Source organism: Vipera ursinii (assembly GCF_947247035.1).
Source record: "Vipera ursinii genome assembly, chromosome: 7".
Taxonomy (NCBI): Eukaryota; Metazoa; Chordata; class Lepidosauria; order Squamata; family Viperidae; genus Vipera; species Vipera ursinii.
In genome coordinates this window covers 48,435,250-48,454,146 of record NC_139521.1, presented here as the reverse complement: position 1 = coordinate 48,454,146, position 18,897 = coordinate 48,435,250, and the positions used below count along the sequence as shown (strand labels likewise).

The 18,897-nt window shown below is 39.1% G+C and overlaps 1 protein-coding gene across 2 annotated transcripts in view; it reads left to right on the top strand.

The window, feature by feature from the left end:
- INPP4B (inositol polyphosphate-4-phosphatase type II B) overlaps positions 1-18,897 on the top strand; it is a 223,250-nt gene that overhangs the window by 63,945 nt on the left and 140,408 nt on the right. For both annotated transcript variants that reach the window (XM_083366960.1, XM_083366961.1), the window contains 2 exons: positions 12,583-12,701; positions 16,026-16,142. In XM_083366960.1, coding sequence (XP_083223086.1) covers positions 12,583-12,701; positions 16,026-16,142 — 236 coding nt within the window. The remainder of the gene's footprint in view (positions 1-12,582; positions 12,702-16,025; positions 16,143-18,897) is intronic.

The window sequence follows — 18,897 nt, the reverse complement described above, 5'->3', positions numbered from 1 at the left end:
CACAGGAACCTTGGGGGGAAGTGATCATGCAATATTGGAATTCAACATTATGGAAGCACAAGCAATAGAACACAGTCAAGCTAGAGTCTTGGACTTTAAGAGAGCTAATTTCAATAAACTTAGGGCTTGGAAGGATTCCATGGATGAGAATCCTCAAGGGGAAAACAACTCAAGAAACTTTGGAAATTTTGAAAAGTGAGATAATAAAAGCCCAGTCTAGCACAAAACCAACAAAGAGGAAAAATAACAGCTCTCAAAAGAAACCAGTGTGGCTGCATAAAGAACTCTCTGACAAATTGAAAGATAAAAAGGACAAGTATAGAAAGTAGAAAGAGGGGCACGTAACTAAGTCAGAATATCAGCAAATAGCGCGAGCCTGCAAAGATGAAGTGAGGAAAGCTAAGGCTCAAAATGAACTAAGGCTTGCGACTAAAGTCAACAATAACAAAAAAAGCTTCTTTCAACATGTAAAAAACAAGAAAAAAGTGAAGGAAATGATTGGTCCACTGGTGGGTGAAAATGGCAAGAAGGTGACAAGCAACAGGGAGAAAGCAGAACTATTTAACTCGTTTTTTGCATCTGTCTTTACACAAAGGGAAAAAACAGACCAACCTATCAAAAATAGTGCCATAAAAACAGAATAGAAACAAGTTAAGATAGGCAAGAAAATGGTAAGTGAGCACCTTTCCAGTCTAGACGAGTTCAAATCACCAGGACCAGATGGATTACACTGCAAGGCTCTCAAGGAACTGGCAGATGTGATCTCAGAACCACTGAACTATATTTTTCAAAGATTCTGGAGCACTGGGGAACTACCAAAGGATAGGGAAAGAGCTGACGTAATTCACATCTTCAAAAAAGGGGAAAAAATGGATCCAGGAAATTACAGATCTATCAGCCTGACCTCAATACCTGGGAAGATTCTGGAAAAGATAATCAAACAATGAATCAGCGAGCACCTAGAGGCAAACAAAGTCATTACTAAAAGCCAACATGGGTTTGTCAAAAACAGGTCATGCCAGACAAATCTTATTGGATTCTTTGAACAAGTGACAAAATTAGTGGATCAGAGGAATGCTGTGGATATAATTTACTTGGACTTCAGTAAGGCATTTGATAAATCCAGATGGATTTGTAGCTGGCTGACTGGCCGTACTCAGCGTATGGTCATCAATGGAACCACATCTACATGGAGGGAAGTATGTAGTGGGCTGCCCCAGGGCTCTGTTCTGGGCCCACTGCTCTTCAACATCTTCATCAATGATTTGGACGAAGGAATAAATGGGGAACTCATCAAATTTGCAGATGACACCAAGCTGGCAGGAATAGCCAACACTCCAGAAGACAGGCTTAAGATACAGGAGGATCTGGACAGACTTGAATACAGGGCGCTATGTAACACAGGGCTTTTCAACCTTTTCACCCATTGTACTCCTTTTAGGATATGACAACATCCGAGTACCACCAGTCGTCAAAACTTGATGACCCCCCCCAAAAGGAAAAAAGTGATGAAGTACAGGTAGTCCACGACTTACAACAGTTCACTTAGTGACTGTTCAAAGTTACAATAGCACTGAAAAAAGTGCCCCCCCGAGCCACAGCCAAGCAAGACACCTGCCTGCCTGCCCGGCGGTGTTCTTCCTCCTGTCCGAGGTTTTCATTGTTGTGAGCATTTCTGTTGAGGATTGACAGCAGGGCTGGGGTGGAGGATGTTTGGTTTCCCCCCCCCCGGTCTGCTGGGTGGTTGCAGCAGGGTTTGGTCACTTCACATGACCCTGGGACACTGTGACCATTATAAATATGAATCAGTTGCCAAGCATCTGAATGTAAATCACAAGGTCCTAGAGATGCTGCAACATTCCAGCTGATCGGCACTTCTTCTGGGCTCAGCAGAAACGCCAGAATCGGCACTGAGCTCCAGCTGGAGCCGGGCGCTGATCCTGGTGCTTCCGCTGAGCCCTGACAACCCTGCAGCTCCAGCCGTCTCTTGCTCAGGCTTGTGCGGTGCTGCCACTGGTTCATCTCATCCCCCTCCCCCACTACCACTTTACTAGGAGGTCGTGTACCACCTGCCAGGTGCCAATGTACCACAGGTGGCACCCGTACGACTGGTTGAAAAGCCCTGATCTAACAAAATGAAATTCAATGGTGAAAAAAGTAAGGTTCTACATTTAGGCAAGAAAAACCAAATGTACAGGTATAGTATAGGGGGTACCTTGCTTAATAGTAGTAACTGTGAGAGGGATCTTGGAGTCCTAGTAGACAGTCACTTAAATATGAACCAGCAGTGTGCTGCAGCTGCCAAAAAAACCAACACAGTGCTAGGCTGCATTAACAGAGGAATAGAATCAAGATCACGTGAAGTATTAATACTACTTTACAATGCCTTGGTAAGGCCACACTTGGAATACTGCATCCAGTTTTGGTCACCACAATGTAAATAAGATGTTGAGACTCTAGAAAGAATACAGAGAAGAGCAACAAAGATGATTAGGGGACTGGAGACTAAAACATATAAGGAATGGCTGCTGGAATTAGGTATGTCTAGTTTAATGAAGAGAAGGACAAGGGGGGACATGATAGCAGTGTTCCAATATCTCAAGGGCTGCCACAAAGAGGAGGGAGTCAAGCTATTCTCCAAAGCACCTGAGGGCAGGACAAGAAGCAATGGATGGAAACGAACCAAAGAGAGAAGCAACCTAGAACTAAGGAGACACTTCCTGACACTTATAACAATTAACCAGTGGAAAAACCTGATTCCAGAAGCTGTGAATGTTCCAACATTGGAAGTTTTTAAGAAGAGACTGGACAGCCATTTGTCCGAAATGGTATAGGGTTTCCTGCCTGAGCAGGGGGTTGGACTAGATGACCTCCAAGGTCCCTTCCATCATCATCATCATCATCATCATCATCATCATCATCATCATCATCATCATTATTATTATTATTATTATTATTATTATTATTTCTGAGAATTGGACATGATCAGGTATTTCAAGAGTTTTATATCTTTATAATATAATATATAGATATATGTAATAATGTATAGCTATAATTGCAATAAAATTATAATTATATCTATACTCTTTATCCTTTCTTTGTAGGATTTTTTTTCTTGGAGCCTTCTCTTTCAATTTTTCTTAATCACTTCAGAATTCTGTTCCTGGAACCAGAAAGACTTGTTGAACTGGGGTCTGGGAAAAGCAGAATAAAGTGGAACAGTTATTCCCCATTACAGTCCTGCCCAGGCTGCATAAAATTTCATTTAGCTTCAGAGGTTTTACCCTAAGTAAAAAAAAATTACAATAAAAATAAAATGATTTGAATGTTGTTGAATTAAAAAAACAATAGAGACACATTGGAGTTTCCTGCATAATGTATGTTATGCTTAATATAAGAAGAAATATATGCAGCCTGTATATAAAATATTTGTATCTAGCCATAACAACTTTCATAGCAAGAATATCTTTTGAAGTACAATATATAATTACTATGCAGAAATAAAAATCAACATTGTGGTCTGACTAGAAAATTGTGGTCACTAGACTAGTCTGAATAAATCAAATGTTTCTTAATCTTTAAAAGATAGTGAAGCAGATTATGACATTTTATACAGATGGATGAAGAATAAAAGCCTTTTCTGAATGTAGCATTGAACCTATACTGTTGATCGCAGAATATGATTATTTTGTAATTTTTATCAGTATTAAAAAAAGCTTTTTATCTGACATTCTAGGTTACTTAATTAAGAAGCTTTGAGCTATCTTTATTATACTTCAAGCAGAACAAAAATTATTGAAACTGCAGAGAAGTTATCAAAATAAAAGCAGTTAGAAAAATTGAACTATGTTGAACATGATATTTGTTCAGATTTAAAAAAAACTGCATCTTAGTATTAGGTTCCTGAAAAATTTATTTATTCATAGATTTATGGCTGAGGAAAAGCTTGAATATTTCTGATGGACTTTTGCATGGTTTTCTTTACCTCATATTAACACTGTGGTAATTCTGACCATAGAGGTTTGAGATCATTGGAAAAAAAATATACTTAAGATGAAAAGCCTATTATCAAGCAGCACTTGGCAAATCTTTATATTACTTGTTTAAAATTTTTCTGTTTGTCAACAGTCTATTTATATGACGTTACATAGAAGTGGCAAGATGATATTGAAACTATTTTAGCAAAGACAATTTGAAATAATTGTACAATTTGCTCACTTGCCTTGGGATATATTTAAGCAGGGTTATGTAATTTTTAGTCCTGAAATTTTATTGGCGGGCCATCCATGCTATTCTCTTGATGGAAAATTTTAATGTTCAGCAAGCAGCTAATTTTAGCTAAGTAGTTTGGCGCTACTTTAAACTTTCTCCATTGTAGACAATGAAAATTCATTTAAAGTATCATTGCTACATGGAAAAAGTAGCAATTTTAAGGGTCACTACTGAGAAGGGACAGGCTAACCACCTATCCTTCCATTAAAATTGTAATGTTATTGCTTTCATTTTGTCTATTAATTTTCGCTTTTCAGTATTTTGGAAATTCTATGAGTAAATATAATAATTAAACATATAAATAAGTTTTAAATTCTAATTGCCAAGTAGGAAGTATTTTTGAGAGAATTTTGTAATTTCCTAAGCGAATAAAAAGGAATTAAAGGGGAAAACATAGTGTGCCTCCTTTATGAAAGGTATTTCAAAACTTTTCTGTCTGAACTGTTCTTCATTTGAACAGTATGTTTCCCATAACTATGCACTTTTTCTGTAGCAAAACTCAGTATTCTCAAGGATATTGTCTAGGGCACAGGTCAGTGACCCGTGGCGCTGGAGTCGCATGCAGCTCTTTCAGCCGTCTCCTGCAGCTCCTAGTCCTCCGCCATTTGCAGAGACAGAGAGAGGCACTTTCGCTTCCCTTCTCTCTCTCTCTCTCTCTCTCTCTCTCTCTCTCTCTCTCTCTCTCTCTCTCTGTGTGTGTGTGTGTGTGTGTGTGTGTGTGTGTGTTGCTCTTATACCTTCAATTCTACGTGGGAAAAAACCCGAATGACCAAAGATCTACATATATATATATATATATATATATATATATATATATATATATATATATATCCTTGGTTTTTCGGGTTTTTCCCCGCGTAGAATTAAAGGTGTAGGCGCAACGTTTCGACGGAATCCCATCCGTCATCATCAGGCTTCTGCTTCCTTCTTCTGGGAGAAGCATGTGGCTCTTGCTCTTTGTTCCTCTTTTTTAAACTGCCAGAGGGGGTGTGTTCTGTGGAGGTGTGCTCTGATTGGGTAGGGGACCAAGTGTGTTCTGATTGGGTGGGAGTGTGTTTTGAATGGTGGGGGTGTTCTGATTGGGTGGGGGTGTGTTCTGAGTGGATGGGCTGGTCTCAGCTGCCAGCTCCAGAACTGAGCTGGTGAGTTGTGCTGCTTTTGTTCGGCTTCGTGTTTGTGGTGGTGCCATGTTTTTATAGTGGGTGTCAGTTTGCTTATTGTGTGGTTTGGAGGGGTTTAAAGTGGCTGATGTTGCAGCTGTAGTTAGGTTTCTGTTTTGTGGTTGTGTGTCTTTATCGTTGTGGGTTCGGATTTGCTTTTTGAATGGTTGTGTGGTGGTGATGTCATGTGATGTTATCATGAGTTTGGGTCTGGTATCATTCTTGGTGGTTGGGCTTCGTCTGTCAATCAAGGCGGGTTTCCAAATGGCTGGTAGACGAGAGGTATCATCTCGTTTATTCATGCTGTGGGGGCGTTTTTCTATCTCAATGGCTTCTCTGATTATTCTGTTGTTAAAATGTTCAATTTTGGCGATAGTTTTGGTTTTTTTAAAATCAATTTCATGTCCCGTGGCTTCAAAGTGTTGGACCAGGGATGAAGTTTGTTCTCCCTTTCTGAGTGAGTTTTTGTGCTCTTCAATGCGTGCACTTATTCTTCTGTTGGTCTGTCCGATGTATGTGGTGGGGCAGGTGGTGCATGGGATTTCGTATACTCCTTGGTTTTCTAACCCAATTATGTCCTTGGGGTTTCTTAGGATGGTGGATATTTTTCTGTCTGTGTAGAATGCTGTTTTGATGTTGTGTTTTTGGAGGACCTTGCTGATTCTGTCTGTGGTCCCTTTTAAGTATGGGAGGAGGGCTTTGCCATTTTCTTGTTCTCTGTCTTGGGTTTTTGTGGGTGTCTCTCTTTGGATTAAGTTGGTAATCGTGTTTCTTTGGAATCCATTGGCTGTTAGTACATTAGTGAGAGTGTGTAGTTCGGTTTTTAGGTGTTGTTCGTCAGCTAGGTGTTTTGTTCTGGAGATGAGTGTCTTGGCTACGGAGTTGATCTGTGCTGGGTGGTGGTGTGAGAGTGCGTTCAGATAGCGGTTTGTGTGTGTTTTTTTATGGTAGATAGTGTGTCCTAGGGAGCCGTTGGATTTCTTGTAGACTAAGACATCAAGGAAGGGAAGTTGATTGTTAGCTTCTGTTTCCATGGTGAATTGTATTTTGGGGTGTAGGCTATTGAGGTGTATGAGGAAGTCATCCAGTTTTTCTTTGCCGTGTGGCCAGATTACGAAGGTGTCATCTACGTATCTGAGCCAGAGTTTGGGTTTGTGGTTGGATTTTTCCAGAGCGAGGGTTTCAAAGTGTTCCATGTAGAGGTTTGCGATGACAGGTGAGAGGGGTGATCCCATGGGTGCTCCTTCCATTTGTTTGTATCTTTGTCCATTGTAGATGAAGTATGTGTTAGATAGGCAGTGGTTGGTCAGATCTAGGATGTGTTTTGGGGGGTTGTATTTATTTAGGATAGCTGTCAAGGCTTCTTTGATTGGTACTTGGGTGAAGAGGGATACAACATCGAAGCTCACAAGTAGGTCCCAGGGCTGTAAGTTTAGTTTACTTATGATCTCTATGAATTGGAATGAGTAAACTAAACTTACAGCCCTGGGACCTACTTGTGAGCTTCGATGTTGTATCCCTCTTCACCCAAGTACCAATCAAAGAAGCCTTGACAGCTATCCTAAATAAATACAACCCCCCAAAACACATCCTAGATCTGACCAACCACTGCCTATCTAACACATACTTCATCTACAATGGACAAAGATACAAACAAATGGAAGGAGCACCCATGGGATCACCCCTCTCACCTGTCATCGCAAACCTCTACATGGAACACTTTGAAACCCTCGCTCTGGAAAAATCCAACCACAAACCCAAACTCTGGCTCAGATACGTAGATGACACCTTCGTAATCTGGCCACACGGCAAAGAAAAACTGGATGACTTCCTCATACACCTCAATAGCCTACACCCCAAAATACAATTCACCATGGAAACAGAAGCTAACAATCAACTTCCCTTCCTTGATGTCTTAGTCTACAAGAAATCCAACGGCTCCCTAGGACACACTATCTACCATAAAAAAACACACACAAACCGCTATCTGAACGCACTCTCACACCACCACCCAGCACAGATCAACTCCGTAGCCAAGACACTCATCTCCAGAACAAAACACCTAGCTGACGAACAACACCTAAAAACCGAACTACACACTCTCACTAATGTACTAACAGCCAATGGATTCCAAAGAAACACGATTACCAACTTAATCCAAAGAGAGACACCCACAAAAACCCAAGACAGAGAACAAGAAAATGGCAAAGCCCTCCTCCCATACTTAAAAGGGACCACAGACAGAATCAGCAAGGTCCTCCAAAAACACAACATCAAAACAGCATTCTACACAGACAGAAAAATATCCACCATCCTAAGAAACCCCAAGGACATAATTGGGTTAGAAAACCAAGGAGTATACGAAATCCCATGCACCACCTGCCCCACCACATACATCGGACAGACCAACAGAAGAATAAGTGCACGCATTGAAGAGCACAAAAACTCACTCAGAAAGGGAGAACAAACTTCATCCCTGGTCCAACACTTTGAAGCCACGGGACATGAAATTGATTTTAAAAAAACCAAAACTATCGCCAAAATTGAACATTTTAACAACAGAATAATCAGAGAAGCCATTGAGATAGAAAAACGCCCCCACAGCATGAATAAACGAGATGATACCTCTCGTCTACCAGCCATTTGGAAACCCGCCTTGATTGACAGACGAAGCCCAACCACCAAGAATGATACCAGACCCAAACTCATGATAACATCACATGACATCACCACCACACAACCATTCAAAAAGCAAATCCGAACCCACAACGATAAAGACACACAACCACAAAACAGAAACCTAACTACAGCTGCAACATCAGCCACTTTAAACCCCTCCAAACCACACAATAAGCAAACTGACACCCACTATAAAAACATGGCACCACCACAAACACGAAGCCGAACAAAAGCAGCACAACTCACCAGCTCAGTTCTGGAGCTGGCAGCTGAGACCAGCCCATCCACTCAGAACACACCCCCACCCAATCAGAACACCCCCACCATTCAAAACACACTCCCACCCAATCAGAACACACTTGGTCCCCTACCCAATCAGAGCACACCTCCACAGAACACACCCCCTCTGGCAGTTTAAAAAAGAGGAACAAAGAGCAAGAGCCACATGCTTCTCCCAGAAGAAGGAAGCAGAAGCCTGATGATGACGGATGGGATTCCGTCGAAACGTTGCGCCTACACCTTTAATTCTACGCGGGGAAAAACCCGAAAAACCAAGGATCCACATACAGGCACCCGCGAAAACCTCAGAAAACATATATATATATATATATATATATAATGGATGGTTTGCAAATCTAGGGAATGTTGGGAAAGGTATAATGAACATTGTTATGAACAGTATTTGTTCCAACATTGTTCATAGCTATAAAGGTATAATGTTAAATATGAACAATATTTAGCTATATTTCCTTATCTTGTTCTTAATTTCTTTTTTTAAATAATATTTTTCTTAATTTTCTATTTGTACATTTAGGTATTTAAAAAGCAACATGGTGGCTGGGTTAATCAATAGTTCAGTAACTGTTCTGTCACAGCCTATGTACGTCCTTGTTACTTCACAAGGCAACCCCCCTTTTAACTGTAGACTGGAAAAATAAACCGTTTTTTATTTGAGTTACAGACCTTGTCCACAAACAAAACGGAGCATGAGCCAAAATAGGAAAACTTACTGGTAAAATAAACAGACCATCATCTCTTGACACAGAAGTTCTTTGCAAACAGTTGCCTCCAGCAACCAGCCCTGCCCACACATTCCCTTTTTGTTACGCAGCCCCCAAGGTGTGGCTTCTCACTGCTTTCTCCTGCCCCATTGCCTCCCTCTGATTTACTTGTGTGACCTGTCTACGTTTACGTGCATCTCTGAGGTCTTCCAGTGTGCTTCCTCTGAGTCTGACTCAGCCTCCCAGCTGGCTTTCAGCTTGATCACGAGTGGAGGGGCCAGATTCTTCCTCACTTTGTAAGTCTTGTAACTCATCAGAGACTTCCTCCAACTCTGATGGTTCCCCAGGCCCCTCCTCCTCCTCCTTTGATTACCCAGACTCAGCTGCCAGGTTCAGTGGCTGGCATGGAATCACAACAGTAACATACAAAAATCTTTAGTACAAATCTCAAACTACAACCTCAAATATTTCCTCTTTTTTCCCCTTAATATCTAATATCTCATATTTAAGCTTATACAGTTCTTATTATATCAACTAAATAAAAACATTATTACATTTATCAATAAATTTTTAGCTTATACATATCTTAATTACTTTTACATTCAATCTTTACAGTCAATCAATGTCCTATTATTAGTTTTTCCCAATTTTTAGTTTCCTATCAATATTCAAATTTAACATTTGATATTTTTAATTTCCAGGTTTTAGGTAACCAAAGTTTCCTTTATCTCAATTCATAACAGAATCTAATATTCAAAATACACATCTTATATATTTGGGTATAATTTTGTTCTATTCTAAAAGTTATCTATTTCCCCCCATCTTACATCATCTAATTAATAATACAGTATCCCTTTAATAAATCAAAGCCCATTATATATATTGTCTGAGTTAATCGATTTTTTTTCCTTTTGGGTCTAATTTTTAAGTATTAAACAAATAGCATCCTTATTTTCAACTAATTGCAAATGTTTTAAATTTAATGACCAAAATTTTCCTTATCTCAGCTTCTCCCTCTAATTAGTAATAAACCAAAACCCCAATTTTCTTCACCCTTATTCTGGCTTTCTTTCTTTGCTAGCTAGCGCTCTATGTCAACGCTTTTAAGTCATCAAATAGATCTCCCTCTATTATTATATATATTGTTTGGAATAAGAGAGACCATTTAGTTGCCATTTTTTTGGAAGGGCTAGCCCATTTGTATTCCTTAAATCGTCTCCCTATTATTCCAAATTCCATAATTGTCCTGGTATGTTTATCTTCCACTCAGTCTGTTCTTCTTGCTCCTCAAATTTCTTCTGATTTATATAGAAAGTCTGTTCCATTTTCATTGTTGTCAGTCCCTTCTTTGGATAGTCCATTGACTGTATTGGTTGGTCAATTGAGTCCTCTGTCTTAGTATTTGATTGTTCAACTTCTGTTACCTTCTGCATTGTTAGATCTTTAGTTGTAGTTGGAAATTGGGTTTGTATATCTAAGCTGACATCTTGTTCTTTTCTGTAACATCTTACTTTGCCACAAGCTGAAAGGATGGTTTCATGTATTGCTTTTAACATGGAAAGAATCTTTTCCTGGTCTTCATCCATCTTCTCTTAATGGTGCATTAAGTTGAGGACTTTGAAATCAGATGATGCAAATAATTTTATAGCTGGGTATGGGACCTCTGGGATGCAGTGGCTCAGTGGGTTAGGACGCTGAGCTTGTCGATCAGAAGGTCGGCAGTTTGGCGGGTCGAATCCCGAGTGCCGCGTAGCAGAGTGAGCGCCTGTTACTCGTCCCAGCTTCTGCCAACCTAGCAGTTCGAAAGCACGTAAAAATGCAAGTAGAAAAATAGGGACCACTCCGGTGGGAAGGTAACAGCGTTCCGTGCACCTTTGGTGTCCAGTCATGCCGGCCACACCACGGAGACATCCTCAGACAAGCGCTGGCTCTTCGGCTTTGAAACGGAGTTGAGCACCGGCCCCTAGAGTCGGAAACGACTAGCACACATGTGCGGGGGAACCTTTACCTTTACCTTATGGGACCTCTATTTCACGTGTTTGTAGGTAGTCTTTATAAAAAGTCATTTGTCAAGTACGATTTTATAATCCCAGGAATTTTATCATCTCCAATAATGTCCAATATTCCTCAGATAAAAAAGTAGGAAGGCAATTCCCCATATACATCTCTAAAAATCAATAAAGGTTTACATTCATTGTTCAAGGAGGCCAGCCATGCCACCCAGAACTTCTCTTTACAACTGAACCTCTCACATGTGGTGTTTATCCAGGTTAAGAGTCTTATCTGTAGTCTGGGCTTCAAGCCAATTCTCCTTTAGGCAATAATAAGTTGTAATACCAAGCTTTGCCACAAGATGTCACCAATGCCATTTAAGGTTTTTTAAGTCCAAAATTTTTAGTCCTTTTTCCAATTTTATTTATTTTTTATAGATAAAAACAAAAGTCTTCAGTGAAAATAAGAAAACTTTTGGTCCCTAAGTTTCAGAAACATATAAATCCAATTAGATTAAACTTATTCTTTTAGTGTTTAACTCCCCTAGATAGTCAGTTGCCACTATTCTTAGAGGGTGGGATAGAAATTCCCTTCCCTCTCTCCTCACAGGGGGAAAGATACTTTGGGCAGCTTTTACAGGAAGAAAAATACTTAGGATCTCAGAGAGAAAATTGGATCTCACTGAGTTTCATCCGCATTGCTTTAGAAGTGCCTGGTGGTAAGTTTGACTTCGGCTGTCTGCAGCCTAGTAACCAGCCATATTGCTATGGCCGGTCTTTCCTCCACCAGTTTGGAGGGCTGTCCCAGATCAAGCGGAAGGGCTGCCACCCTCCCGCTCCCATTATCAAGCAGGGGTCTCCTCCTTGCTTGTTTTCCCCTACGGGGCAACTTTTGATCCTTTCCAGGGTCCCCCCAGTGGAACGAATGCGGAAGACAGAGTTCGCCTTCCAGCGTCCGCGGTGGCTGTGATGGCAAACCGGAAGTCCTTGTTCTTAATTTCTTTGCCTCATTGTTTCTTCTATTCTTAGCTACGCAAAATGTACCTTACATGGCAATGAAATCCTCCCTCCCTCCCTCCCTCCCTCCCTCCCTCCCTCCCTCCTTTCTTTCTTTCTTTCTTTCTTTTCCTATATCACCCATCTTACCCAAGTGATTCTGGTGGTTTACAACTATACATACGTATATATATATACATACGTATTAATTTGGAAGAATTGAAGTGAGCTTTTAGAAAATCTTTGCATGACGTGCATAATGATTTAGCTGAATAAAAAAACAGATTGCAGTATGTGAGTTCCTATTTCTGTGGAGTATTTCTGAGAGACTTCCTCTGTTAAACAGGCTTAAGTTTCTAGAGCTTCAAAACATTGTTCAACCTGCCTCTCACACAACAATGTGCTCATTGTGATTTAGGGGTTTTTTTAATGAGATTTTTCCCTTTTTTTCCTCTCCCCTCCCCCCAAAAACCCCATTTCCAGCATGTAAAGATTTAGTGGCTCCTACACGAGATCGAAAACTGAATACATTTGTGCAGATCATTATAGTGCATCCAGGGGAACAGAACCAAACAAGATATGCAAGCACGGAAATTGTGGAGGTGATTCTTTTCTCCTTTCCCTTTTCCTCTTCTTTCTTTTCCTCATTTAACTAGTGTGAATAACTGCAGTGTTTCCTGTAAAATTAAAGTTATTTTTGCAAAGGGACATTTTAAGAGTCGTGGTGGTGCAGTGGTTAGAATACAGTACTGCAGGCTAACTCACTGCTCACTCCAGGAGTTTGATTCTGAGCATCTCAAGGTTGACTCAGCCTTCCATCCTTCCGAAGTTGGCAAAATGAGGACCAATATGCTGACATATTGTAAACCAGTGCTGACATAGTGTAAACCAGTTAGTGCTATAAAGCCCTATGAAGCCATATATTAGTCTAAGTACTATTGCTGTGATAAAGATTGCTTGGGTTTTAAGGTATACACTGGTGTCTGGATTCTTAATTGTTGATTAATTTGAAAGAAAAAAATACAAAAGCATTGTTTTAAACAAATATAAAAGTTTGATTACAGAAATGTTAATATATTTTATATATATTCATATATCTTGTGCAATACAGGTAATCTTCGAGTTACGAGTGTTCACTTAACGCTCGTTCAAAGTTATGTGATCAGCAAGAGCAATCAGCAAGAGCAATCCTGCGAAAACAATTCTCTAGAGCGAGCACTCTTCCTCTGGAGGCTTGTTTTTGGTTGGAAGGGCCTTGAGAAATGGCTTTTTCCTGTGAAAACTTAGCCAAAAAGCAAGACGCGCTAGCTCCAGAGGCTTTTTTCTGCTAGGAAAGGGCTTGATAAATGGCTTTTTCCTGCAAAAATTTAGCCAAAGAGCAAGGCGCTCTGTGTCTTAAGTGTGCATTTGTATGCAGATGGAGCTTCCAATTTCCCCAAGGTCTCCATCCTGGTGAAAATTGTTCCGGCAGTGGCAGAAAGGAGTAGGGGGTCGGAACAAACTTCGTGAGAGTTCAGGCTCCCATTCTCTGCAAAAGAGGATCGGTGCCTGAACTCGTGCAATATTATGGGCACCCAGGAGCTTCCATCGACTTTCCTCTCCCTCAAAGGTAGAAACCGTGGCAGAGAGGAGACTGATCTTTTCAAGGTAAGTGAGTCCAGCGCACCAGGAAGGAAGGCATGAGGTATCTTAGTGGGTTGGGGAGGGCTTGGGGGGCCAATTCCATCACTAGCCCCCCACCTGGCCTTCCCCACCCTGAGATGCCTCATGTGCACACGAGCCACGTGTGTCTTAATGAGCAAGGGAGTGATCTCGTTCAAAGTACGAGATTTATTCTACAACTTTTCGAGTTGCAAGTGGAATGGGCAGGCTCCATTACACTCATAACTCGAGGACTACCTGTATCTGAAATAAGGCATTTTGTTCTTTAGGTCACAATACATATTACATTTTATATCTGCCTTTCCCAAGTAAGTTATTTTCAGATGTGTTGGACAGACTACTTGTGCACAGCTCCCCAATCTTTCTGAGTTGGCGGCCTGGAGGGAAAGGGAAGAGCAGGGAAATGTGCATGCGCTGCAAAAATGAGCATGCACAGGGCAGTGGCGCTATCATGTGCATGCACAAGTGGGCTGCAAGCACCCCTGGTATCACCAGTGCTGTTTCTGGCATCTGTGCAAGCATTGCTCCTAGCACCTGAACACATGCACAAATGGGCTGTTAGCACCTGTGCACCTGTGCAATTGGGCCCCTAGCACCCATGCATGTGTGCAAACAGTCCGCTAGCATCTACATGCATGTGCAAACGGGCTGCTAGTGCCAGTGTGACACTGACAGCTGCGCTAGCGCTCCTGTGCATGCGCAAATGGGGCCACTAGCACGAGTGGGAGCGTGTGCACACTCACCAGCCATTCCCACAGCCCGGTGGCCAACAGGCTGCAGCCCGGTAGCAGGCCACAGATCACAGGTTGGAGACCCTTGCACTAGTGCATTGTCTCCAGACGCTGTTTTATATTGGCATAATAAGCAAATTGAAGCAAACATGGCATTATCTAGTTTAACCTGGCTCCTTTCTGCTTTGTGTACTTCTTGTAATGTTTGTCAAGAATAAAAAAAACATGATCTTCTGTTAAAAGAGTGCATATTAAGGTGTATTTACATACATATTGGGAGAGAAAGCAAAACACTTATTGTACTCAACTGCATTCATATTCACTTCTAAAAATTAGGTTGTCAGATGCATCCATTCCTGGATGGCTCCTGGCTTGTTTTGATATAAAAGTACTGATAACTGACTAAAACATAACTGATGAGTGAAATGGGTCAATGTAGACTTTTTGAGAAATTGAGCTTTGGTTTTTGGAATAAACCATTTAGATATAAATTGAATCCTCTCCTATTCTACAGTTGGCTAATATTTGTAAGAGAAACCCCAGGGAATTTTACTTTTTGTATTTGCATGCAAGTTCAGGTAATCTTCGACTTACAATGTTCATTTAGTGACGTTTGAAGTTAAACAGCCCTGAAAAAAGTGACTTATGACTATTTTTCACACTTAAACCATTGTAGCATCCTGATGATCTTGTGATAAAAATTTAGATGCTTGGCAACTCATTCATATTTATGACGGTTGCAATATCCCAGGGTCATATCACTACGTTTTGCAACCTTCTTACAAGCAATCTCAACGGGGAAGCCAGCTTCATTTAACAACTGTGTTTCTAATTTAACTGCAGTGATTCACTTAACAACTGTGGCAAGAAAGGTCGTAAAATGGGCAAAAATTCACTTAACAAATGTCACACTTAGCAGCATAAATTTTGGACTCAATTGTGGTTGTAAGTCGAAGATTACCTGTATTTGCCCTCAAGGCAGCTAATATATAGCTGTTAAATCTACAAACGTAAGTTACAAAATATCTTTATAATAATCATAAGTTGGACAAGTAGCTATGCAATATTATGGACTACTTTTGAATCTTCCCCCATTTTCATAAGTAGTTTGCAACATTAAAAATGTAAAAAAGATTTTTGGTTTAGTTTATGCCATGTTTTTACCTTTTATTTTCTCAAGAAATGTAACATGTCAGTGCATAAACTAAATGTGTACAAAATTACATAACTGATTATGGATGAGTGGATGAATTGCTCCTCCTAATTTGAAAAAAATACTGTGTATTCTAAGACAATCACCCAGAATAGTTAATTGTTGCAAATTTAAGTTTTGCATCCTGAAATGTTTGTGTTTTGAGAGCTACTATATTTTGCATTTTTGATTGCATTTTGGCAATCAAAATCAGTCTTTCCTATCTAGAAGTGCTGCATTTGGAAATCTCTGTAACTATTCTGCTCTTGACCATAATTGAATACAAGACGGTACACAGCTGCTACCTAGCTAAATCTGAGTTATGTCCTTATGCTATGCAGGGAACAAAAGACCCACTGTTTTTGACTGGTGTGACGTTCCCTCCAGATTACCCTATCTACGAGGAGACTAAAATAAAGCTAACTGTCTATGATGTCAAGGATAAATCTCAAGACACAGTAGGTATCTTACTACTTCTTTTGCTAAGATCTTTTAATTGGTTCTCTTTATTGTTTCATTCTTTTATTTCTTGGTGTTCCATGCTACATTCGGCTGAAGTTATTACAGGTTAGCTCAGAACACAAAGTTAATACTTTGTATAACACATCCACCTAATGATGGATTATCAGCATATGGAATGGATCAAGTTGAAATGTCTAGAAAGAAAGAAAATTCCCTAAAAATCTGTTTCTGATCATTGAATGCTAGGCAACATTGAAAGGTCAGTCTTAAAGAGAAGAGAGTTAATATAACTGCGGTATTCCTATATTGAGGCTCACATTCTTGGAGCCCATCAGTAATGCTATAAAATGTGAATATATTATGAAAAAAATAAGTTAAAGTACAAGATTTAAATTATTTTATGACTGTTCAGGAAAGAATTTATATAGAACTGCTCGCAAACTCAATATTCAAAACAATTATGTTGTAGTTAATTTTAGGATTCTTTTCCCCATGCCAAAGATTTGAAAGAATAAGTAATACCTAATTTTAGCATATTTTTGGTGAGTTATAATTTATTTGTGTAATATTCCATTGTATTTTAAAAATAAAAATAAAAAAGTTGATGAACATTTTATATATTACATAAAGTATTTATTTTAATTAAAAAATTTTGTGTATAATATGATTTTGTTGCTTTTGTTTATTTTTACTATAAACCAACTTCAGAAGTTTATGAATATTAAGAACAGCTGAAAAATAGATTTTAAAAATAACATTTTTAAGATATAAAAATCTTAATATAAATCTGTATAATATCAGTAGGATAAACATATATTATTCATGATAATTCAAAAGGATTTATATTTATTTTCTCATTCTCATCAATAGTTTTGTAAATGATTAATATCGGTATGTATTGGGTTAGGAAGGGATTATAGTTCAATAAGCTTTCTTTTGTAGGATTGCATATTTCCATTTGGAAAGATTGCTTTGGTCTGGTAATATTTTTCTGTTGAGTCACTGCAGCCACAATACTTTAATTCAGAAAAATAAAACTAGATTTATATAAATGATTCTTGAAGAATAGAATAGAAAATCAATGAATGGAGTTGACTTGTACCTTAGAAGATTAATCTGGGAAGTTCTAGAATAGAGACATTTAACTTGTGTTTCTTGCAGCAGGAAAATAAGACATAGAAACTTCAGCTTTGATGTGGATTTTTAGTGATTCTTAGTTATCACTTTGTGTTACTCTCTAGTTTTTCTTTTGATACTTACAGGTATGTTGGTGTTTTTGTTCATTTTTCCACTGCTTAAAGAGAAAAAAATTGAACTATTAAATAAATTTAATCTTTCCAAGTCTTTCACTTAAAGTATAGCAATGTATATTTTGCAATTGAATTAAATATTTTAAAAATCTGATTTGTGAAATGGTTTATGTATGTCTACTTCATTTGCTACAATTATAATAGTTAGAGTAGAATAATGTGCTAGTTAACCTTTAGAAGCATCTTGGAAAATGATATGTAAGGGAGATTGGGACATGCACTTTAGCCCAGTGACTCAGCATCCCTGTGGTAATGAAGGAGAGGGAAGTTTGCATGGACATGTTGCAGTACTTTAAGTTCTGTAACTATGTAGCTTAATGAAATTACAATTTTATTACCGCTATTCTCAGTTACCTAGCTAATAACTCTGTCTCCACAGCATTTGAAATATTTTAGAGTACCTGCAAGGAATTATAAATGCCATATCAAAAAAGGAAGAAGAAATATCATGCTGTCAGAATCCATTTATATCACATTTCATAAATGTATAGGTAGACAATGTGCTTATTCTGAGGATTCTGCCATCTCTCCGAAGGGGGGGGGAGGATAGACTTTAGGCGATCTTCAAACAACAGGGAACATTTGAACTGGGGGAGGGAGGGGGAGAGACAGATCTGGATTGCATCTTCATTTACAACTAAAAAGGAAAGCAATAACCATAAAACCAAGGAGAGTTCCCTTTCCCATGGAAGGGCCTGACATCTAAGCAAATGATGAGAGCCTGACCAAATGGATGAGGGGAGGGGCTGAAATGGGAATGCTTTATATAGGATTGAAATGTAACTTTGTTAGATTCCGTCTTGTATTGCCACAATCGATTCCATCCTAGTAAACATTTTCCTTTTGGATTAAACTTGCATCCAAGAGTTCTTATTTCCTAAGATGTGGATTGAAGTGGGTCCTGACACATGCAGTTGATACATGTAACTAGGCCAAAAAATAACATGTGAAATTTTTCTTAATTTCAAACTCCCAGATGTTTTCAACTTTGCAATTACTTAGATACCAACGATACTTTATTACATGGGCAGTCAAAATATTAACCCATATTTGACCTAATATGTTGTGTGAGTTTCAGTTATACTAGTTATACTTGTTGTGACCTCTTCAATTTTACAATTTTATGTGTTTTATATTGCTAGAAGATATTCTTGTTTAATTAAGAGGATTCAAAGGGATCATGGCAATATGAGGTCAATACAAGTCCATAGGTCCAAAGCACCGATTCAAAAGAGTCAAGGCACAAGGAAGTCAATAGGTCCAAGGAAGTCAAGCGTAAACACAAAAACAGATTGTGAGCAATGGTTCTCAAACTTAATTATTATGGCATTTTAAAAAAATGCGGCATTGGGGCTGAATGATGCCAGAATCTTGCAAAATTTGGCTTTCTCTTGAGATTTGAAACTTTTATCTTTAAAAATATTGGATTTGGCTTCCACAC